This window comes from Ambystoma mexicanum, chromosome 2q (genome assembly GCF_040938575.1).
Source record: "Ambystoma mexicanum isolate Mex_15411 chromosome 2q, UKY_AmexF1_1, whole genome shotgun sequence".
Taxonomy (NCBI): Eukaryota; Metazoa; Chordata; class Amphibia; order Caudata; family Ambystomatidae; genus Ambystoma; species Ambystoma mexicanum.
This window is the reverse complement of record NC_090924.1, coordinates 1,391,092,101-1,391,115,940: the sequence shown is the minus strand read 5'-3', so window position 1 is coordinate 1,391,115,940 and position 23,840 is coordinate 1,391,092,101. Positions and strand designations below refer to the sequence as shown.

The 23,840-nt window shown below is 45.9% G+C and overlaps 1 protein-coding gene across 5 annotated transcripts in view; it reads left to right on the top strand.

Moving 5' to 3' along the window:
* The window catches only part of KAT2B (lysine acetyltransferase 2B), a 942,804-nt gene that overhangs the window by 878,552 nt on the left and 40,412 nt on the right, over nt 1–23,840 (top strand). For 2 of the 5 annotated variants that reach the window (XM_069648872.1, XM_069648873.1), the window contains exons 15-16: nt 4,794–4,830; nt 14,245–14,303. In XM_069648872.1, the coding sequence (XP_069504973.1) occupies nt 4,794–4,830; nt 14,245–14,303 (96 nt within the window). Of the gene's footprint in view, nt 1–4,793; nt 4,831–14,239; nt 14,304–23,840 lie in introns of all 5 variants that reach the window. The other 3 variants (XM_069648870.1, XM_069648875.1, XM_069648876.1) reach the window with 2 other exon arrangements.

The following is a 23,840-nucleotide window of genomic DNA, read 5'->3' as shown; positions in this document are numbered from 1 at the left end:
ATGAAACCACCCTTTGAGCCAATGGCCACGTCGTCAATGAAGTTTTTATCATGGAAAGTGGCTTTTCTAATAGCCATAACATCGGCTAGACGGATCTCAGAGTTGCAGGCATTGGTCATATACCCTCCATATCTCAGATTTTTCAAAGACAAAGTGATCTTGTCAACGAGTCCTCGTTTCATCCCGAAAGTTCCTACGACTTATCATAAACATTCATCCATTGTCCTGCCCGCCTTCTTCGCGACTCCCTCATCAGCTGCGGAAAAGGTCTTGCATACCCTGGATTTCAAGAGAGCTCTAAAATGTTACCTTCATCGAACTCAACAACTTCTATCTACGCAGCAACTCTTCGTTGCATATGGGCCTTCGGCAAAGGGGAAGGCAATTTCAAAACAAGGACTGGCCCGATGGGTCTCGTCGACGATTGCCTTCTGTCACTCAAAAGCGGGAAAACCGCTACAAGGACGTCCGAGAGCTCACTCGACCAGGGCGACTTCGTCGTCGACGGCGTTGTGGGCGGGGTTTCCACTGACAGACATTTGCAGGGCAGCAGCATGGTCAGTGCCCCATACATTCACCCGCCACTACTGCCTCGAACGACAGCATGCGGAAGAGATACAAATGGGACGAGCAGTCAAGCAACATCTCTTTCAATAAGGTAAGCCCTTTCTCTTCGAGAAGGATCTATGCTGGTTTGGATATGTATTTGTATATGCATATATATATATATATATATATATATATATATGTATATGTCCGAATATACGCATGGAGGTAAACGCGTGTGTTTTATGTATCCTTTTTTGGCTTATATAAATATTGCTCGGTGCAGTACTGTGGCATGTTGTTAATCTCGAATCTTATGTGATCATAATTCGCCTGTTGCAGGATGGGGTGGGTGCTGGATTGCATTTACACCTCCTCCATTGTTTCAAGTTCACTGCTGTGCATTCTATTCTAAGCATGTGAATCCATGAAAGATCCAATGCTGGAGAAGGGAATAGTTTCTTACCTGTAACTCCATTTCTCCAACATTGGTATCTTTCATGGATTCACATGCGCCCTCCGGCCTCCCCAAAATGCAATCTTCTGATAGTTTTTGATTCACCCCGTTCCACTTTGGAGGGGTCGAAATCTGAAGGGCATTTATACCACTACGTCCTAGTGGGGCATGCGTGCGCGGCTCAAAAACGACGTAGATAGGACACAAAAGTGTCGAACGTTTTCCTACGGGAAAAGGCTTTATAAGCTTACCGAGGGTTCCCAGTCTGTCGACGGGGAATATTCTAAGCATGTGAATCCATGAAAGATACCAATGCTGGAGAAATTGAGTTACAGGTAAGAAACTATTCCCTTACTCACTACGGTGAGTAACTTATAATTTACCCACCAGCCCAGAAGAAAAGGTGGGAGAATGCAGATCAGAGAAGCGGAATGGAGGAAAGAGAACGGGGCAGGGAAAGGATGGTGTGCCATGGGGGAAAGATCTAAAGGAAGAAGGTGGGGGGAGGGAGGAGAGAAGCTGGAAGGGAAGGGAAGGGAAAGCATGAAAAAATCATCAGCAGGAAGGAGAAGGCAAATACCAGGAGGAAGAAGAGGGGAAGGAGGAGAGTTGAAGTAGAAAAGGAGAGAGAATAGCACTAGTCAGAATGAAGTGGAGGATAAGAAAAGGTGGTGCACAGTGAGTCCAAACAATGAGACTCAAGACAGCCAGAGAGCAAAGGGGGTGCCAAGAGGTGAAATCCATTAGGGCTCAGTTTGGAACTAATTCCACATACCATGGCTTAGACAATTAAGAGCCTGCTGGATCTGGTGCTAAAGACTTTTAGGCCCCAAGCCTCCGGACCTGAGCAGTAGAGAGATCAGCTGAGAGGTAGACTAGCTGGAAGCGAGAACCAGATTTGATGGCAGGTGCAAGGCAACCAGCAACACTTAAGAACCCTTGTCCTCATCGTAGAGAGAAAAAGAGTAGTGAGAGAGAACTGAGACTAGCCATCAGCCATAATCCTGACGCGGCGGGATGGGCAAGCCCACCAAAGAAAATATATACGTTTCCACCAGTCATCAGACCAAGTCTGCGTACCCGGAGTTTCTCGGGGGTACCTAAAACCAGCAGGAGTCAAGAAGCTTGGAGCCGAGGGTGAGAAACCTTGAGAAGATAATGTGTCTGTTGTTAGCTCTCATGATACAGAATCCAGAAATGAATATTGATGAACATCCTACAACAGACACCAGACTACAGCCTGCAAGATTTCTGTTGGTGAAAGACTATAATGATGGTGGCCTGAAAATAAAAACAGGACTGACGGGCAAGAAATGGATTGTCAGTAGCAAACTGACAACCACATCCCAAGTGCAGCAGCCTTTGCCCAAAGATTTTGTGAACTTTGCAGAGGTTCTCAGGAGTCAAAAGCCATAGAACTGTAAGAAATTGTATTTGTTACAGAGCTTCTGTAGCCAAGGCCACAGAACTGTGAGGGTTTATGCTGTTTCCAGGGGTCTCTGGAGACAAGACCTATGAAGGATTTGATTAGATTTAGCAGGAACGCCCTCCACCCCCTGACTACAGCCCTGAGAAAGACGGTCACTCACCAAAATGTTCTCCTTTCTTTTAAGGAGAAAGATTCAGTTTTACTCCACACTCTAGCTCTGGAGTTTCATAATGCCCCTCGGTTTGTTTGGCCCTACTTGGTCTTGTAGGCTCTGATTGATCCCTGACAGTGTAACACCACGTTTATGATGCTTACAAACATACATGTTGCTATTTCTGCAAAACCATCATAGAAATCAGACTGTGAAAACAAGTTACTGGTAAGTAACATTTTCTCTAAAACGTGTCACTGAGTATCTGTTTTTAACATGCAACAAAATACAGGCCCAGAGAGTGGTTTTCTCACTTTACCAAAAAATGAACAAAGGAGGACAAAATGTAATAGGCTCCAGGCTTTCAATGACTGTTGCTATTGTAAATAATTATTTATTTTTAAACAGCCCTTTTGTGTTTTCTTTTCCTTTCTTGCCCCAGTTCTTTATGCTGCACCAAAGGTTGACTCGAGCTGGTCTATATTGGTAATTATTGCCCCCTCCAGTAAGGTCACATGGTACAATGTCAATGTCCAGGTTTTTAATAGCGCTTAGTACCAGGGTTTACCGTGTTTAGAATGACTCCAAATATTGGGACAAAAGGAAAACGAGGAACAGGGAAATGGCCAATTTCCCAGAATCACACAATAGATCCCACAACTCTTGACTTCTGCTTCCAAAGTCAACAACAAAGCCACTAGATCATTTGTCAAACAGCAACTGGAGCAACACTGGGATCATTTCAATAACTTCCATGGGGTGCATTGGTGACATCACCCATCATTGTGCCCTTCTACCTGATTACACCGCAGGAATACATTCTGTGACCATTGACCCCCCCCAAATGACCTGACAATAAGTGACATCACACCCTTTAACAGTTCCGTAATGACTGCACAACAAGTCGCTAGAATATCCTACAATAAGTATAAAAGGCAGCTATAGCAGCGCACAGATAGGGGCTTCCCGGAAAACTGTAGGCATGGTGACCCCGACAGCCCCTAAATGGCATCCATGATGTGGAGGACAGAAGAGAAGGGGAATCGACAGATCACGTGCTCAGTGCCTTGGTGGCTTCATTTCCCTGGTGAACACACAATCGGTTTCGGTTTTGTTTGCTAATGCGGTGCCTCTCTGACTTATAAGGGAGGAAATCGGTGTTGTATTGGCAGTGCAAAGAAACTGTGCACCAGGAACAAGGGTGCAGTATGTGGAATGACTGTGGTTAATCAGTTTCAGAACATTCTACCCTGCAGATAGGTGGCTGCAGCAGCCAGTAAGGAAGCAGCAGTTCGATGTTGCAGATCAGGCACCCTCCATTACAATATACAGCATAAGAATGATAAATTGTAGATGCCTCACCTCTACATCCTGCATACACAAAATGAGATAATTAATGGTCACTGGACGGATGGCCACTGGTCTGTGCACCCAAAATCTCCTGCTGTCCCTCCTTTGAAAGTCCACCTCTGGAATGGCTCTTGTCTTTTCCAATCTACCACACTGGGTAGTTTGGGAAGAATGAGTGAGCAACAAGTTAGAATGGGTGACTCTAAAATTTCCTAAAGGTTTACTGGTAATATTTGGGCACCTAACAGGAGAGTGCTGAGACCTACTGCAGGTGCCTAGATCTACTTAGCTATGGTTAGGCACGGGGCCTTCCAGGTTAAAGCCCCGAAACTATGGAATGCGCTGCTCCTATCTTGCCGAATTGTGAGTCTTTAGGATTGTTTAAGAAATCCCTGAAGACACGTGTTCAGTTGACATGCATTGGCTTATAGATGACGGATCTACGGCTACCTGGATTTATTGCTTGGTGTTTAGCGCCTTGATGGCTGAGGACATGTTTACTGGCGCTGTAGAAGTATAATAGAAATAGACATTTTCCCTAGCCACGTATACTGCTACCAAATTGGCAGTGCAGCACACAATGCCACCGTTTGCAGTTCTCTAGCTTTCTTTATCAAGGGTTAAGTAATGATGTGCAACATATTTCATGTGTGTTGACACATGCTTTTGTTTATGATGAAATACAATCTTTGGGGTATGTGCCTACTGAATAGTATGATTGTGCTGGACGCCTGTTAGAGATGAGTGTGATGACTATCTTTGTTTATCGTTTCTTTATTATTTTTCTGTGTTTAGCATTTCCTTTTCCATTGGTGTTGACATTGTTCTCTTTAATAATATTTTGTGTTTTTTTCCTACAGGAGAAGCTGGATGGAAACCCATCAATAAAGACAGAGGGTAAGTTCCGGCGGCACCTTTAAAATGGAAATATAGGTTACTCTTGCACCCACTGGGCATGATTCAATTCCTGTGTTAGTATTCCTAGCGAGTCCTATAGCACCTTAATCTTGGTAGATATATGCCTCAAATCACAGAGCAAGGGGTTCTGTCAATTCCTTAATCCTACCGCTTCACTGCTAAATCAGCTTGGGCATGCTTGGTCCTATTTTAGGTTGGAGGGCTTTACGCTAGATTATCCAGACTATATCCCCTGCAAGTGTTCCTGAGTCTGTTCTTTTTTGTAATTCCCTGGTTTCTGGAAACCTATTTTTCTCTGGCTGTGTTGGTAAGCCTTCCTCAGCGAAATGCAATCCTTCCCATAAAATGGAGCCTGGCTCCAGATTGCCTAAGGCACCAGCAGGAGATTGTATGTAGACTGTTGTTAAGTGACTATACGTTTGAGGACACATGTTCAAGTTTTGACCTGTTGGAAAGTGTGAATTCCATCCTAGCACTCCATGAGGTCCTGCCTTTGGGTTCTTTGGCCACACTGGTTAGCCCTTTTAACCAGGGCTTTGATGGGGATTGCCCAGTAGTCCCTTCAACCAATGCTTAGTAAGTACAGCGAGACTGTATGGATAGGATATTCTGCACTGCCTCTTATGTAGATCACGATCCTGACTGGCACCGGATCCTCTGTTCCCTCATTGATAGCAGTACCATTGATCCATATGGTATCACGGATTAGGGTGCAGACCCAACACTGTTTCCTCAGTCTCCTCAGGAAAGAGATGTTAATGACACTTATTGGACTTTTTCAACACTGATCAAGTATCTTTCAACAGCTGAATACACCGATTGGGACAATAATGACCATGTAGGAAAGGCAGCCTGATTCTCTGGAGGAAACTACTTTCACTCACAAGGACTTATGTTCGCAACCCCTTTCCTGCTGAGAATCTAGAAGAAAATGTCTATACTTTGCTGGCTCCACTTCCACATGCTCCTTGCCTTACCACTTCAATTTTTGATGGAAAAACAGCCATACATTAATTCATCAAATTCCTGTGCTGGTGTCTGTGTGTTTTTTAATGTTGGTGTGTACTTACACCAGACTGGTGTCCAGCGAAAAGGTTGCAGCCAAAAAGCCTTTTTTCAGAAGAAATCGCAGTAAAAAGGCTGTGGTGTGCCCCGTTTAAAGTGTCTCTATTATTCCGCACCAGGGGAGCAGGGAATGCGGGGTGTCCCCTGCACAACTAGAATGGTATAATGGAGGGGCTTCGGGGGTGTCCCCCGCATCCATTACATGGATTGCAGAGGCCACACCAGGGCTTTTTTTGCAGCGATTTCTTGTGAAAACTGCTCTTTTGGTGGGGAGCTTTTCACATGGAACCAAGACCAAGAAATGCAGGGGGAATCACTTCAGTAACCTACAAAACATATTAGGGCTATTCATGGGTACACTGTCTACTATCTCAGGCCTGCTTAAATCTTCGACCTATAGCCATTAACTGGAATGAAGCATTGGTCCTAGGCATAGAGTATTGCCGATGGATTTACCATTCCTACCATCAGGGCTGTAACGGGATCCAAACCCTTTTCCGCAAACCATCAAAAATATCTTCTCCGTGACACTTTTGGAGGAGATCATTCTTAGATAGACTTTTTGCTTTCCCTACAACAAAGAATCACAAACTACATTTTTAGCCCATTCAAAATGACCCTCATCTTCCTGCTATACAAAGGCAGTCTGCGTTCTCATATTTCAATTTGCCTGGCCCTCACATAATGGCCTTTGATCTTCGTGACCACTGGAGATGCACCACATGCCAACAGGGAAGTAGAAGAAGGCTCTGATTGGGTAGCGTACAGCCTACTTGACTGGCCACACGCACTGAAGTACATAATTACTTATTAAACAGTTGGCTTTGAAATTATGGTTTTTCATAATTAACTATAATTGTTTTTTTATAACGCGCTTAATACCAAAGAGGTTTCTAAGCGCAGACCCAGGATTTGTACCTGCATTGCTCTGCGTCGTCCTGCTGCCAAGACGAGGGTGTTGCCACTGAGCTATACTACCCGTTTCATCACCTCTTGTCTGTTGCATGGGCTTCTCTTTTGACCCCACATTGAGCAATGCAAAGGCCTCCACATCATGTTCTGCATCATGTCTTTGAGAGATGCTCCACCTATCCTCTTTAAATTCGGAGAAGGCCCTGATTCTTCAGCACCATGGTGCACATAATATGCACAAGCTTGCTCCACTACATCACCTCTTGTTTGGAGCCGCAATAAGGCCTTTCCACCTGGAAAGCCCCCACATCATGACCTAATGATGTCCTTTCCCCAACACCATTCTAGATGCCCTACCCACCCATCCAGGAGAAGGAGAATGCCCTGATCAGGCAGTTCCACTGCTCCTGTCACCAACTCACCTACATCATAATTGGAAGTGGGGCTTTAATTACCCTGGGCCTCATCACGAGTTGGGCGGTATCTGGGCTGTAATACCGTCCAACTATATTAGCATTAATGTCCATCGGTTGGGGAATTGTCAGTGCAATTACCACGCAGTAATGCCGCTGGCAGTAATTACACTGAAAATGGGAATTATTTTGCTCTGTTTGCCACCAGCACGAGCTGGGGTAAATACACCAGACTTGTGATAGGGCCAGCCATTAAATGCAATGGTAATACCGTTACAGCCAAATTTAAGGGCTACCACCCAACTTGTGGTGAGGCCTTCTGATTGTTCACCCTCTTTGCAAGTAACTAAACAGAATAGGAACAGGAAGTTACTCTTTGACAAAAAACACATAGGAACAGAACAAAAGAAAAACAACAGAATGAACACACGCTTCACACAGGCAGGTTGTGCACAAGTACCTTTACCTGGACCATTTCCATGGCAGATGCTGGAGCTCTGGACACTGTGACAACCCTGTAGCCCTTGCCTACCAAAATGGTTGGCAAGGGCTTTGCGATTTAGGACCATGGGGGGCAGTTTGAAGGCCAAATTCATTCACTAGCACCGACACAGCAGCACATTCTAAGTGAAACTAAGGGGCGGACATACGGACAGTAGGTGGAATCAGTAGAACATCCATCACACGAACAGGGATACAGACACACCAACCAAAACACTCATTGAGATCAGTGGCAACGATTAGCTGTAAAGAAAAAGGTGGAAGCCTCCTGACTTTGAGGGTACAAGGATAGAATTCTAGAGAGTCTGCTATGTAGCGAAGAGAGGAGGGAGGCACGTTGTAGAGAGTGGACCGTATGGTGGTGAAGCCAGATTGGCCACATACTTGGAGGGTTACAAAATCGGAAGTGGCTAAGCCAAGTGAGCCACACACACCGGGAAGGTTGGAGTAGGGAACCTTGGCCTAAAGGCTAGTAGACACCAAGCCTTGAGAGTGGAAGCATTAGAATAGCCTGATGTGGGCTCTACCCCAGATACTAGTGCCAGCTGCAACACAACCAGTGCCCTAAAAAAGAAGTTTGCATCCTTGGCTGAAGGGCAAAGGGGGATGGGTGGTCAAAACCACTGCAGCTTGGCAAGTATCGGGGTTGGGCAGCACGAAATACAATCCAGAAGATCCTCTTGGACAGGAGGGAAAGCTACAGGTCTTGGCTCACAAGAAATCAAGGACCCCTACTGCAAGGGGTTGATGCTACAGGTCTTCACCTAGTTGCAGTGCATCAATGCCACAGAATCCCATGGACGCACTTGACGTTGAATTTCATCAGGCAAAGGCATATACGAAGAGGTGAGCTGGGACACTCATAATTTCCCAGAGCCTCTGAGTGATTTGAAGGTTGCTCCCCTGGGTGCAGTTGCCCAGGAACCTTGTGAATTTGTATAGGGAATGGACACTGGGACCTATTAGAATAGACCAATCTTAAGACTTGATTTCTCTAACCTTTTTCCCACTGTTAGAATCTCTCTTTTGGAGTTGCATCCCTGTCCACTAAGCGTTCCTCCAACTCTGCCTACCACAAGTAAATACAACTGTTAAAACATCTCTTCATATGCTATGTTCTGACATGACATCCTCCCCACTCCTGGGCTGGATCTGGATTCCACCTTGCTCCTCCCATCTCCTGAGCAGGTTCTTGGCTCCCTCTCCTCTTCAACCCCATAGCGGGTTCTGATCCACCTCGTGCCCCCTGCTCACCATATGTTGCATCACTTTCCCAAATCTCTTCCACCATCTTCTACAATTATAAAGCATCCAGAAATGGGAATGTTACTGTCCTGCTGTGTACTATGTACAGTGTAATGCAAGATTGAGACCTATCACCATATATCGCTATAGGAATGTTGGTAAACGTATTTGCAAACTCTAGATCTGAGCCTCCAGATATCTTAACCTACTAAACTCCCACAAGATCATTCCATAGGGCAGAACCACCTACCATCTAGATTTTATGAAACACCTCAAACCCCTACAAACCTGTCCCCATGTGAACAAGCAATATAACTTTGAAATCCTCTGAGAGACTAAGAACCCCACACTAAGCAGACCCCACCTCCTACTATAAGCCATGTTATTTCAAATAATGCATGTAGTGATATCTGCTATGCACATACGTTCAGTCACCTTTTCGCATGTCCCATGCTCCAACTGTCAATCCTACTCTCTGCCTGGATGGGCAGGTGCACTGCTCTGGCTCTGTGACCAGGCACCTTTGACCTCTAAATTCATTTTTCTTTTTTGCTTCTGTTCCTCATACATGGCAGGCAGACGTTGTATGTTTGTGAGCAGTTCTTCTTGCACACATACATCCAACCCTGTCTGCTTAGAGTGTCTCAGGTCAAATCACACTGGGCCCTTGTGTGCTGGTTGCAATACACTCTCCACAAGGGCTCTTCGCTCAAGGCAGTGTGATGAATCTAGCAATGTCATCACTCCCTCTACGGGGGAAACTCTCTTCCCATACGACCAGGGAAGGGCAGCCGCTACCTGGCCCCAACCCTGGGGGTGGCTGCCTGAGGGAGGACCATATGGGGAGAGACAACACCCATGGGAGGGAAGGAGACTCGCCGGCAGGAACATGGTATCCCCTTTCCACTCATGGTATGACACCAACCCTTAGATTTCCCAAACATGTACGGCATATTGTGACATAGATTCAGTCCATCCACTTTGTACTGACAGTAGGGCTCTTTCCTATACTTTTTACAAAACAACTGAGACGAGGAAGAGCACAGGAGTAATGCAGAACATTAAAGCTGCAGAGCTAGTGGCATACTCTAGTGGTTAGATGGATCCGTTAGGTGCCAGGGATTTAAAAAGCTGTAACTGCAAGGAAGATGGAGATACACTTTAAACGACGCGTGTCGGGAACCGATGAAGAAGCCCGCTGCAGAAGTGGGCAGCAGAACTCCTCCCGGTGCCGTCACGGGAAGCTCTTAGGTCAAAGGTACGCCACGCAGAGGCCTGCAGCAGGAGACGCTGTGGAGAGGAGACCAAGGCACAGCAAATACCCGGGAGTAGACGCAACACCAGCAGAAGGAGGCGGTGGCCTGCTGGAGAAGCCGAAGGCCGCAGAGAACACCGAAGCAGCAACAAGACACGGGTGAGCCCAGAGAGGTGAAGTGGGATACCGGGGTGCTTCGCAGCATATACCACAGACAGAGGAAATACAGAGACAGTCACAGATTACCCGAGCACGGGAGCTGGGACGCCAAGAGTGTTACTGAGTGAAATAGATGAAAGAGTGGTCAAAGACCCATTGGCTGAATGAGTCAAACTGTTACGTGTGGAGGAAGCCCTGGAAGAGAGTATACCAGGCAACCTGTTGCAAGTCTGGGACACACACCCAATTATAAAGTGAACATTGTGAAAACCCTTGCAGGAGAGTATACCAGGTAACCTGTTGCAAATCTGGGACTGCACCAATTTATATAGTGAACATTGTGAAAGTCCTGGCAGGAGAGTATACCAGGCAATGTGATTGTGAGTCTGCGACCCTCACCAAATTGCGAATAAAGTATAAGAAGTAAGAAGACGAAGGACAGCCTCTTGAATGGGTGATGTCCAGGGGAAGGGGGCCATACCCACTGGGCTCGAAGTGTGATGAGTTTGTAAGAATAAAGGGGAGATAGAGAATCCCTTGAGTGTGTGAAATTCAGGGGAAGGGAGTCATACACTCTGGACTAGAAAATGCATGCTCTGAGAAAAGTAACTGTTCTTGTGAGCTGTACAGCTGCTGCGGAATCCAGGGGAAGGGAGCCATTCTCCTGGATTGGAAATATGCATATTCTGTGAAGGAGAACTGTGATACTAAGCTGTAAAGAAGCTGAGGAATCCAGGGAAAGGGAGCCATACCCCCCGGACTGGAAAATTGCATATTCTGAGAAAAAGAACAATGATTATGAAGTTGTGGTAATCAAGGAGAGAAAGGAAAACCCTTGGTGTGTGAGATCCAGGGGGAGGCAACTATACCCCCTGAGATGGCAAGTTGAAAATAGTGGGGAAAGCAAAGTGAAGAAAATAAGGTAAGTCCTGGCAGGAGAAGCACAGGTGAATTAATTGCAGGTCTGGGACCCGCACCCAAATATATAATAGATGGTGAAAGTAGATAGATTCTTGAATGTGTGAACACCAGGAGAAAGGGGATTCAGAACCCCTGAGCTGGAAAAGAGTATTCTGTAGAAAAGGAACCCAAGGGAGGAATCATACCCCTTGAACTATTGTGTTTGTAAACTAGAAAGTATCTGAAGAACACAGGCGAAGAAAAATATCTCCTGAGAATTCTGAGTTTGAACTTAAAGGAACCTGAGCAACTCAGGGGAAGGGGACACCCCTCCTGAGAATTGTGCAAACTTGTGGAACTTTGATTATTTGTTTATTTTTGCACCTTTTGGAAGTTTGCGTTGGAACATTGGAAAAAGCTACAGATGGCCAGTGGAAAGACTATCCCTTTGCACCTTATTTTGATTTTAGCATGTAAGGGCCAGGTTAGAATTTTGGACACAAGATGGAGAACACTTTTTTTTGGACATTCTGACACCGACATCATTTAGTTTTGTTGAGGCAGGGAAACCCCTTTTAGCGATAGGGCAAGATAGGTCTTTCCCCAACGTTCTATTCCTTTAATAAAGGTCTATAACAACAACCACAACAATTCCTATGTCCAAGTCTTATTCCTGATTAATTACAGCAGATTGATGGAAAGAAGTCTTTAAATGACCACTTCCATCACTGCGTTGAGATTCCATCACAAGCAAAGCTATGTCTACAGTATTTTTGTTTTCAATGGCAACCTGGCCGAAACCCAGCCTTTGATCGGTTATCACAGCAGGGTCTTGGGGGGCTGTAGAGGCATAGGCTACGGAACACTTATACTGTACTATGGGGGACCCTAAGATGCCATTTTGATCTTGTACAAGTGGCAATACTGAGATGCAGGAACTAATTCCAATGTCCAGTTAGAGGTTCCACTTAGGGGGTGTATCACCCGGTGCATAGCTCACAAGTAAACTGCTGGTATATAAAATTAGGGCAGCCTACACTTTGCAGGTTTGAATAGTCGAATACAATAAAAGGGGGTTATAAGGCCTGTTATAACAGCACTTGGAATCGAGTGAAAACCACCATGAAGCACTTTATAAGAACACAATAATATTATTATAAGACTGAGGTACCAAACAGGGCTAAAGTACAGACTAAAGTGTCTCCTACAAAGCTTTCGGGCACACTTCAGTTTTGCAGTAGGACCTATACGTGACTCTATTACGGTTTCATGGCGGTGATAATACCGTCCAGATTCCAGATTCCTCTAGCAGGGGGATGGTTGTGCACCATAGTTCTCTATATTCTCGTCAGGACTTCCATTTAGCATTAACACAGTTCCCCATGATTTCCCCAAGGTCACGTCTGCAGTAGCAGTGCACTTGAATCTGAAAGGTATTAGGACAACTGGCTTCTTAATGCTTAGTCATTGGAAGAGGCTTATCATTGAATGGCAGCAAATTCACTTTGATTCCCCCTCTGAATCTTGGTTGCATTCCGTTCGACTTGGAAAGTCACTTGGCCAGGGGCTTTTCTCTTCCAGATCACATTCTGGACTGCAGGAATATTGGGACAATTATGCATCAGCTCTTCCTTATAAGTGAGTGTCGGGGCACATGGCCACACACTCTGATTATTTTCAGCGGTGTGGGAGAAACTTCTCCAGTGGCAATAGGAGACCAGCCTGACCGTGTATGCCTCCTTCTAGTCCCCAGGACCACGAATAAGACTAACCAAGGACTTCTTTCTGGGATGGGATGTTATACGAGGTGACCTAACATGTCACCAATGATGGGGTCTAGATAACAGAATCACTCATATTGATTTCCTAGAGGTAAAGGCTTTCATATTGGCACCCAGAACCCTCCTCCCATTCCTCAATGCATTGAGGGACCTGATCCTTACAGAACCTGCCAGTGCAACCATTTTATGTAAACAAACAATGTGGAAGGAGATAGGCATCATAGTGGTTGATGCGTTTGTATGCCTTGTGGACAGTCATTTCCTCTTGCCTTTCCCCCTCTCCCATTGATTCTTAACATAATCCAGACGATGCCACCAATCCATTGGTTTCCACTAATAACAATAGCACCTTCATGGCCAATAACGCGCTGGTTCTGAGACTTCTACAACTATTGGAATTTGGAATTATGTCAGCAGCTGCCTCTTCAGGTCAATATGTTATCTCAACCGGGAGATGATGTTTTTTAATCTACTACTTAGGGTATTTCCATAACTATTTGTTTCCTTAGGACCTTCTTTATGGTGTTTTAGCTTGTCTGGATTATACAGATCGCAAAAAAACTTTCAATGCAATCCTAGCACCAAAGCAAATGGACTTGATGAATACTAGTTCAACCTATTATTCACTACAGGTTAATGCATATGTTTTCACCCATTAAGGCACCTCACCCATTGAGGAACCTTAATGCCATTCGGTCAGCTTTTGCTACTGCGTGCTTTACGGAGCATGTGGGTAACATTTGCCTTCAAATGTAATCATTATTCGCAGCCTTATTCCTGCCAGCCAGGCTTAGATTTGTTATTAATTTTTGAAAGTGTGACATAGCGATTTAAATTTTACCCAGAATTGGAGTGACCGTGTTCTTGTCAGCTTGCTAGGTCCTAAAGAAGTGTCAGAAAACTGGTAAAGTCCGGCCAGTTCATTGTTGGTCCTAATGAACTTAGTCTGAAAAACTGGTATTGCATCTGTCAATTGTGAGGCACCTTGGTGTAATAGACCCACCACATCACTGTGGCTGCTGAATTGATAATTACAACATTCTTTGCCATAGATCACTTTCTCAGCAACAGCATATGCACAGTTGCAATCAACATTTTACTTGTGACGTAGGTGTTACTCTAAGAACGTAACATGTATTCTCGTGTTTTCTTTCAAGTAAAGAGCCCAAAGATCCAGAGCAGCTTTACATCACCCTGAAAACCATTCTACAGCATGTCAAGGTGGGCAATCTATCTTGGTTCATCTTTCATCACCATTTGTATGTTTTCCTGATTTGTACTTCCATCTTAGAGAGCTTACTTTATACGCTGTCACGCAGTGATTAATATTCATAAACACTGATATCTTTGCCTAGTCCCAGGTTCTGTGAACACTCTTTAACATTCAAGTCCATCCACTATTCTTTGAAGAGACACACTTGTCTGTCTGGCTTCGCTTTCTTTATGTTTTGTTTAATTGTACTTGCAAAAAGCGCATCAGCTTTAAATCTGAAGTGTTTCCAACCATTGGTGAAACAGGAAAATAGGGACAAAAATGAACGGATAGCCATGTTTGACAGACAGGGCCTTGCCACCCTCAGACAACCAAGATAGCAATATCACATGAGAGTCAGTCCATTTTGGCATTAGGGGTAGGATAACAGTCCTCACTAATTCTGTTCTCTGGAGCTAAACTCCTACAGGCTGTTCACAAATGTGAGAAAAATACACATGAAATAGAACTAGGAGTACAAGAAGCATTTCCTTGTCCATCACTGGATCATCAGTTGCAGCATGGGTGCAGAGGATTAATCCAACAAGAAGTTGAATGATACCACATGTGGTATTGAATACACAGCGAAATGTGTGGCATGGGCACTGAGAATTGCTGAATGTCGATATGGCACTGAAAAAAGAAGACGTTTGATTCATATGTTGAGCTTGAGGCTGACCTCTGATGGGGTTTTATAATGGCCTACTAAGGTCAGGTTGTGCGATCTCTATACCTAGAGAATGACTGATATAACATGTACATATGACAGGTCCCATCCCACCAACACTGGATTCTAAAACATGTGCCGTAAGTGCAATAATCCGCTGGTTGGATACTCCAAGGTGTGACATCTGTGTTTGCCCATGAGCACTCTAAGGCCTCGGCCGCCTCTTGCAAAAAGCTAAAGCAGAATACTTTAAAGCTCTAACATATTCAAAGTTGGGCAGCATATGCCATGCAGTCGGATCACCAGGAGACTGAATAGCAAGAGAACATTATAGGCTGGAATTGGTGGGAGAAGCAGATAGACTCTGATATGCTGGAGATGACTGGAACTGCATTTATGTACTAACTAATGGATCAGCCGGCCTTCATCTCCCAAGAGCATGCAGAAAATCCTGCGCAGAAGGAATCTCATGGCATCTGTATGGCTCCAGGAGAAAACAATTCCTGTTGACCGAACACTGAAAGATACCTGGCTTCTAATCATTGACTAATAGACTTTCCAGGTCAAGGGCGCTACCTGGATCTGTTCGAAGTCCCTGCAGGCTTAGATATTGGATACCTTGCGTCACCCTCATCATCAAGAGTTGCCGCAGATCACTCCACCCTCGTGCTTGGCCCAGGGGCTTCGCCCCCTCCTGCTGCTGGAGCAACGCAACACCTGTTTTCGGCGACCTGGGACATTTCGTACACCTGACTAGTGTGTGCCTGTCTTGCTGCTAGACCGCCTGTGGAGTTCATTGTGCTTTGTGCTGTTTCTCCGTCTCACTCCATTCCCCTTCCATCTCTCTGCCCTCTCCCTCCATTGTCCTCTCCATTTCCCCTATTTACTCTAACAGCTACTCTATCACCTTTCCTACATCTCTCTCGAAGCCTGGAAGGAAAAAGTTCAAGCAAGATCTCCTGGTCTACAACCCAGGCCTGCCCATCGCTGACACCTATTTCAAGATGTCCACCAGGCAGACTGTTACAGACATCCTCTTTGTCATTCCCTCTACCCCCACATGGGGCCTCATTAGGACCTTTGCGGAATGGGTTTAACGGCGCCGGTAATGGTGCCGCTGCTGTTAAACCATTCCGCCCTATTACGAGGTTCCCTCGCGGGACCCGCTCTGGACATCCGGTCAGACCAGACGTCCTTTCCGGGTCCCACGAGGGGACCAGGGAGCTAACAACGGGCCTGTTATTAACGGGCTCGAATGGGAATGGGGGTTGGTAAATTGAATGAGGAATTACCGGGTCCTCCAAGGTTGGAATGGCCCGGTAATTCCTCATTCAAGGAACCCGGACCCGAGTTTGGAGGTAGCCATGCTGCAAATAGCAGCATGGCTACCTCCACACTCATAATGAGGCCCATGGTCTCTTTCCCCTCCCCTTTCTCTTTGTCGCCCATTAATGGTGGCACCGGATGGGAAGTACTCTTGGCATGATTCTCATCCTCTAAGTGCATCATTAATGTCTATCAGAAAGGCACTATCATGGCCCAGGGCTCTCAGCCAACCTCTTCTTTCTTGATAGGCGTCTTCCTTCTCTCATCAATTTCCTCCTTTCTCCTGCCACTCCTCCGTTGGTCACCCCTCGTGCCCTTTCTCCACAACCAACGGGCGTACCACATCCCTTCACCCCTCGGAAGACCTTCAAAGGAAGCAACCAGCTTCACCTAGCTACCCTCAACTCTTGTTCTGCTGTTAAAAACTCCTCTGATATCTGTCTCCTTCTTGAAGACCTTGACCTTGATGCTCTCACTCTCACAGAGACGTGGTTCACTGCCAGCTTTGTCACCGCTTTTGACACACTTCTCCCTGAGGGTTACAAAATCCTCTCTAAGCCCAGGCTAAACTGGTCTCGAGGCAGAGTGGCCTTGATCTTCCCTGAATGGGTCCTTGCTACTATCATTCCCACTCAGACCTACTCTTCCTTCTAATGCCTCGTCTGGAGGCTTGGTGTCTCTCCAACCCTCTCATTGACTTTCGCTACCATCTATAGGACCCCTGGTTTGGTCTCCCTCTTCCTCAGAGTGGTCTGACGTTACACCACTTCTCTTCTTGACTCCACCTCCAAGCTTTTCCTCTGAGACTTCAGTATTCACCTTGACTCACTTGATTGGGCCACTGGGCTCTTCCACAGCCTCTGCGTCTTTCTTTGCCTTATCATTCATCCCTCCAGTCAGACACACTCATCCAGACATACCTTGGATGCTCTCATCTCCTCAGACATCCCCATCTCCAACCCTCTCACTACACCTCTCTCCTGGGCTGATCATTATTTCCTGTTCTCTCACCAGGATCTCTTAGGTTCCCCGGATAAGCCTCTGCCTGCACTGCCAGTCTCCTTCTCTGTCATTCGACCGATGAAGAGAGTGTCTGTTGCTGCTTTTGCCGTCACTTTCATTACACTCCCACTCCAACCATGGACTCCCACACTGACTCCGCCCTTGCTAATCGTCACCGCTCTATCACCAATACCCTGGACATCCTTGCCCCTGTCATGAGGATCTGCATGACGCCTGCACCCAAGAGCAACACCTGGTATGACTCTGACCTAGCCTCTCAGAAATGCAAGTGCAGAGTTGCTGAACAGAAGTGGCGAGCATCAGACACATCCTCTGACAGACTTGCTTGTCACTTTCTCCTTCTCCAAAGGCAATAAAGAATCTCCATCCGGTCGAAGAAGAGGAACCACATCCAAGCCTGCATCTCTGGGGCCACTAACAACACAGGCAAACTGTTTAAAATCTGCCAACAAGGTTTATTGTTAAATATGTTGTAATGTCAGCACTCAATAAATACAAATTTTAAAAAAAACTGCAAGGAACTCACCAATCATACTGCAGTGTTGCCCCTCCCTCCACCATCCCTGACTCTCTGTACTTCACTGGCATCCCACTTCGCAACCAAAACTCTGGACATTCTGTCCTCACTCTCCTCTTCTCTCCTCCCTCCCCAACTCTCAGGCCTGGCCTCCCTTGACCCCTCCCCAGTCCCTTCTACTCTCCTCTTTCTCTCCGATAGCACTGGATGAGGCCTTTAGACAAGTCCTCTATATGGAAGTCTCCTCCAAACGGGTGCTCCCTTGCTCCTCCAGAACTATCAAGGACAACATTGCCTCCCTTGGGCCTGCGTTGGACGATTTCTCTAATCACTCCTTTGCCACTGGTGCTTTCCCTCTACCCCTCGAGCACTCACCTCATTCCTCTCCGACCGTTCTTCCCAGGTTCAACAAGGCCCTTTTCTCTCCCCTATCACTCGATCCACCTGCAGCGTCCCTCAAAGCGTTATACTCTCTCCGTGGCTCTTCAACATCTACCTTGCCCCTCTGGCCCACCTGATCTCCTCCTTCTCTCCTCACTTCCAGTGTTATGAAGACGACATGCAGCTCTCCTTCAAGCTTCCCTCTATGACCTCTTCTTGCTCCTCTCTCATCCCGGACTGTTTGACTACTATTCAGGTATGGTGTGCTGCCAGTGATCTCTGCCTTAATGCCAGTACGACTGAGATCCTTCTGATTGTGAACCCAGCTCCCTCTTTCCCTCTTACCCTCTGCCCACCCTCTATGCCCCCCTCACCCTCTTGTGAGGAAAAAAACCTTCGTGTCATTTTTGACTCTCTCTCCTTCTCCCCTCACATCGCGAACCATGCCAAGAGGGCCCAATATCAGCTGCACCTCCTCAGAGGCATCCCCAGAAACTCAATGTCTCTTGAGTTCTGGTCCTCTATAGGCACGACTACTGCAACAGCCTCTTCCTCAATCTTCCTTTGTCCTCGCTTCGCCCCCATAAAGTAATCCAGAATAGGCCACCAGCCCTAAAATCTCTCCATTGGCCCCGAGTTTCTGCTAGGATAGAGTTCAAGACCTCTGCATAATCCACAAGGCTTTCTGGGGCCTGGGACTCCTCTACATTCAACTCTCTCTCCCTAAATACCTCCCTACTTGAGCCCTTCGGTCCTCTGCCTCCAACTCTCTGCAGATCAGACACTTCTCTAAGCAGGGAGTGGGGGGTGGATCTCTCTCCTCCGCAGGAACCTCCATCTGGCATGGTCTCTCCCTCATCTGCTAACTCCCCCATCTGCTGCACCAACTGGTTGCCTGGTTCCCCGCCCAGTTCACCCCCTTCCTGCACTTAGCATGTGGACCCTCACCTCATGCAATCCCTACCACTTGCCCTCCTGGCTTCCACTTAGCACTCGCCTAGCACCTGTGCCCCCCCACTTCCCCTTTCACTTGCATTCTCTCCTCTTTACCCGGCACATCCCTTACTACCCTAGCTCTTTGCATTTCGGGCACACTGCCCCCTCTCCCTCTCTCACTTCTCGTTACTGCACTTGCACGATCCGAATGTCACAAGGCCTAGAAGGACCGCTATTGTTATCTTCGCCCTTGTTTCCCCCATTTTTTGTCTTGTGGCGCCTTGAACACTGTTTGTTGTATAGGTGTCTTACAAATATCCAATGAATAAAAATAAACAAATAAAGGGCGCACAGGAAATCAGCACCAACATTTGGCACATCCTATGTTTTCACATACATTTATACCAAAGTTTCATTTCAACCAGTCGATTGAGACTTTTGGAAGAAAGTAGAAGTTCAATCTAAAGCTGAACATTCTTTACTCTCATTACATGTAAGAAGGGCTATCATTTTCTACATGGACAGAGCAGAGTATATTTGCCAAACTTATGTTTTTCCATGTCTTTTGCAGCTGGCCCAAAAGGCAGACCAGATACACAATCTCACATTGCTAGGTGGATTGCAATATCCATTCAAGAGTAGTACACCTTGGGACACAAAATGCTAATAACTACTGTGAGGATGCATGCCACAAGAGGAAAAGGGACAACATTCGATTTTCTAGCCAATCGTCTCTTAGACAATATTTGAAAGGCTGCTACTTCAATTTTGTGCATGCTTTCACAAAGCAGTACCACACAGATTTGGCCCCAAAATGAGCACTTGACACTAGCCATTGCCTAGTGGTTACTGTCTCTTGGCAAGTAAGAAATGGCGCACTGTGTATATCTTGAGATTTGAAGGGGCTAGTGATTTTTTATGCCTAGCTACTAGCTTGTAACTTGAATTGTATACCCCTGGCATAGATAATCAAACTTGCGAAAAATCACAGGTTGGACAAGCCATGCTCATAAATGTGTTTGCATTTTGCAAAACCCTCACCACACCCGCGCACACACAAATTGTTATCTAGTCTGTGCAATGCATGTTTGACAAACTTAACTTACGTAGAAAAAGGCTTAGAAATAGAAAATAAATAGTCAAGTCTGGTCTTAGCTGCTGTCTAGAATCACATGCACCCACTCTACCTCCCTGCGCTGGTATATCACAAGACAAAATAATTTCTTAGCAGGTACACCCTGCTCTCAACATAATACAAATGGTAAAACAAACAATCTCAAGACGTAGGCACAGAGGGGCAAAGTGGGAGCATGTACACATAGGGGAGGATATAGTGTGACGGGAAGGTCACTTTAAAAGCCTATTTCTTTTTTTGTTTAAATTTAGTTGAAAGTGCAAATTGTTAATTAAAACCTTATACACTATATAACATAGGATCACGTTGTTACAAAGAAAGTTAAAAACACATGAAATTACAGAAATAGGAAAATAAGAAAAATAATAAAATACATGGCATGAAGAGAAAAATGATTTTAAAATGTTGTATATTATACATTTTGTACAAAACATTTCATATTGTAAATTTGGCATATGTCATTTTGGCTTAAGATGAGATGCCTCTTTGTCACCCTTAACATATTTATTTTAGCTTTATGGAAGATCTCATAGTTTGCGATTTAAATTTAGATTTGGTGACCCCCCTCCGTCAATTTGGATTGCTCTCTTCCAAATATAGACGGCAATACCAGTATAAATGATATGTTCTGCCATGTATATGGCAGACCAAAATTGATCAGTTCGAATCATATTCAGATCACATACAAAGTTTCCATAGCCTTTGAGGTACCATATCTGTAATTTCACACATCCTGTAAGTAGATGTCTGACCCCCCCCCTTTACAATGTCTACACAGTCTTTCTTCTATAGCTATTCCCGACAAAGACGACCCTGTGTATTCTCTAGATGGTAATGTGTTAAATCTGAGGAGGAGAATAAAACGTATCAGGCTTCTGTTTCCAGTCTTTTTTTAAACATCTTTTTATTAGCATTTGCTAGACAAAGCAATAGTCGATTGAACTCAAACAACTGGTGCATGCATGGATACAACAACTGGTGCATGCATGGATACGAGAAGAGGACATAATGCACATTTCTAGTTCGGGATCGAAGGAGTCGGAACAGTTTTTGCACTAAGACCTTTCTAAGGACCCCTCTGGCCCACCTCCCTCTGGGTTGATCTTTCCATGCTCTGTCTCTGCAGCCCAGTTAACTGTTTTCCCCAACAACTAACCCCCCTCTTCCCCAAACTGAGTTGCTTCCGTGTGGTGCTGATAGGCAAGTTGTCCTTGTTGTGGTGTGGCGCCACTGAATGCTAGTGTTCATATTAATGGCGTGTGTTTCCTCCTTTTGCCCGTGCCTTCCCATGTTACTGGTGTTTCCATCATTCCCCTTTCTTCCTCTAGATGTATGGTTTAGTTAATTCTCTAAATTTCTGAGCTCTTGTGGGGTTGTGAGTTTGATGTCCCATGAGGGCTGCTGCTTCCATTCTGCAGGTTTTGGCTAAAAAGTGCTTTTCTTGCTGTCGGGGTCGGGGGAGTTTTTGCTTTCCAATGAATGATAAGGAGCTTGCGTGCTGTGAACAGAATTATGTGTATAAGTTTGCGTGTGAGCCCCTCTTCATGCTGATCATTGGCCTCTGCTCCAAGGAGCATCACTTCAGGAGTAAATGCCAATATGGCCCCTGCAATATTCATTTAGCTGTTCATGGACTTCCCTCCAGTATGGAGTGATCCTAGACCAGTGCCAAAGTATGTGTCCGAACGTGTCTGTGGCTCTGCATTCTCGCCAAAATTCTTCTATGTGGGCTATCCCCATCCGGTGTAGTGTGGTGGGGGTGCAATACAGTCTCTGTAGTATTTTGTATTGGACCTCCCTGTTCTTCTGGTTTATTGAGACTAGCAGTATGTCCTTGAAGTATTCCCTGAGATCTTCTTCATAGATATGGGCGCCTAGGTCTTCTGTCCAGAGGCGTGCAAGTGTGTGGATACGAACCCGATTCTGCGGGGCTGTCATTTGGTAAAAGGTGCGGAGGCGTGGGAAGGTTCTGATGTGTTGTCCCATCTCAGACTCACAGGGGGCTGTAGCTATGGGCGGGAGGGGTTTGGCCACATGTCGAAGTATGGTGGCACAGATTGAATGATAAGTTAACCAGTCGCCTTCGTACAGGCCGAGTATTACGCGCGTGTTTTGGAACGTCTGCAGTGTCCCCCCTTCGCATATGTCCATGATTCTTGTATGGGCCCATAGGTGGGCTTGATTTCGGTGTATTTTGTGTTTCGAGCCGAGGTACAATGTTGCCCTGATGCTGGCCCATGGCGGTACGTGCTGCGTTTGGATCCTTTGCGCTGATCTGAGCTTGTGCCACTGAGATAATGTTGGCCCGAGTATGGGATGTTTCTTAATATTGCTCGGGAGCATATCTGGGGGAATGGCCATGACCTCAATTGGGTTGAGAGGCTGCATTAAGGCGATTTCCATTGTTTTCCAACTGGAGTTGTCGGCTGCATTCAACCATCGTTTCATCCAACACAGCTGTGCAGCTTGGTGATATGCCTTGAGCGAGGGTGCCGCCAGGCCACCGTTTTCCTTAGAGGCCTGCAGGACTGATAAGCAGATTCTGGCATTCTTCCCCTTCCATACGAACTTGGAGATTGCTTTATCCAGATCTTGCACTGATGCTGTTGTAGGGCTGGTAGGGATCATCATGGCATGGATCATGGATCATCATGACAACATACATGAGCTTGGGGAACGAGTTCATCTTCAGGGCGTTAATGCGCCCGGTGAGTGATAGATTAAAATTGTCCCATCTTTTAAGGTCTTGGCATATACCCGCTATCTTCTGGGGGTAATTTAGGTCTCTGATGTTTTCTAATGAGGCGCTGATGTTAATGCCCAGATACTTTATGTGGTGCGTTTGAAGGTGGAATGGCGCTACTCCGCCAGGGTCCCACTGGATGTCAGGTCGCAGTAACATGACCTCAGACTTGGTCTAGTTTATAATGTACCCATCCATAGGCCCTGTCTCGAGTAAGAGTGCCCTAATGTGCGGTAGAACAGTGGGGCCATTGTTGACATAGAGGAGCATGTCATCAGTGTAAAGGGACACCCGATGTCCCCCCCCTGCATGATGCCTAACCATCCCTTGTCTGCCCGTAGCTTTATCGCTATTGGTTCGATGGATAGAGCGTATAACAGTGGCGAGAGCGGGCACCCTTGATGCTTGCCTGATTGGTGTTCAAAAGCTGGGGAGGTGATGCCGTTGGTGACTACTGCTGCTGTGGGACCCGTGTAGAGCAGTTTGATTAGCCCGACTAGGTATGGAGGGAAGCCATGTCTTGGGAGGACTTTGAATATAAATTCCCATTGGACCTTGTCAAAAGCCTTTTCGGCGTCAATTGCTAGTATGAGATCATGTGGTTATCTGTCCCCTGCTACCATGTGTAGAAGCCTTCTGATGTTATCACTAGAATGCCGATGAAACCGGTTTGGTATTTGTGTATAATGCTCGGTGGGCTGTTTTCGATGCGTTTGACGAGACATTTAGATAGGATTTTAGCATCAGCGTCAGCGTTAATTAGCGAGATGGGCCTGTA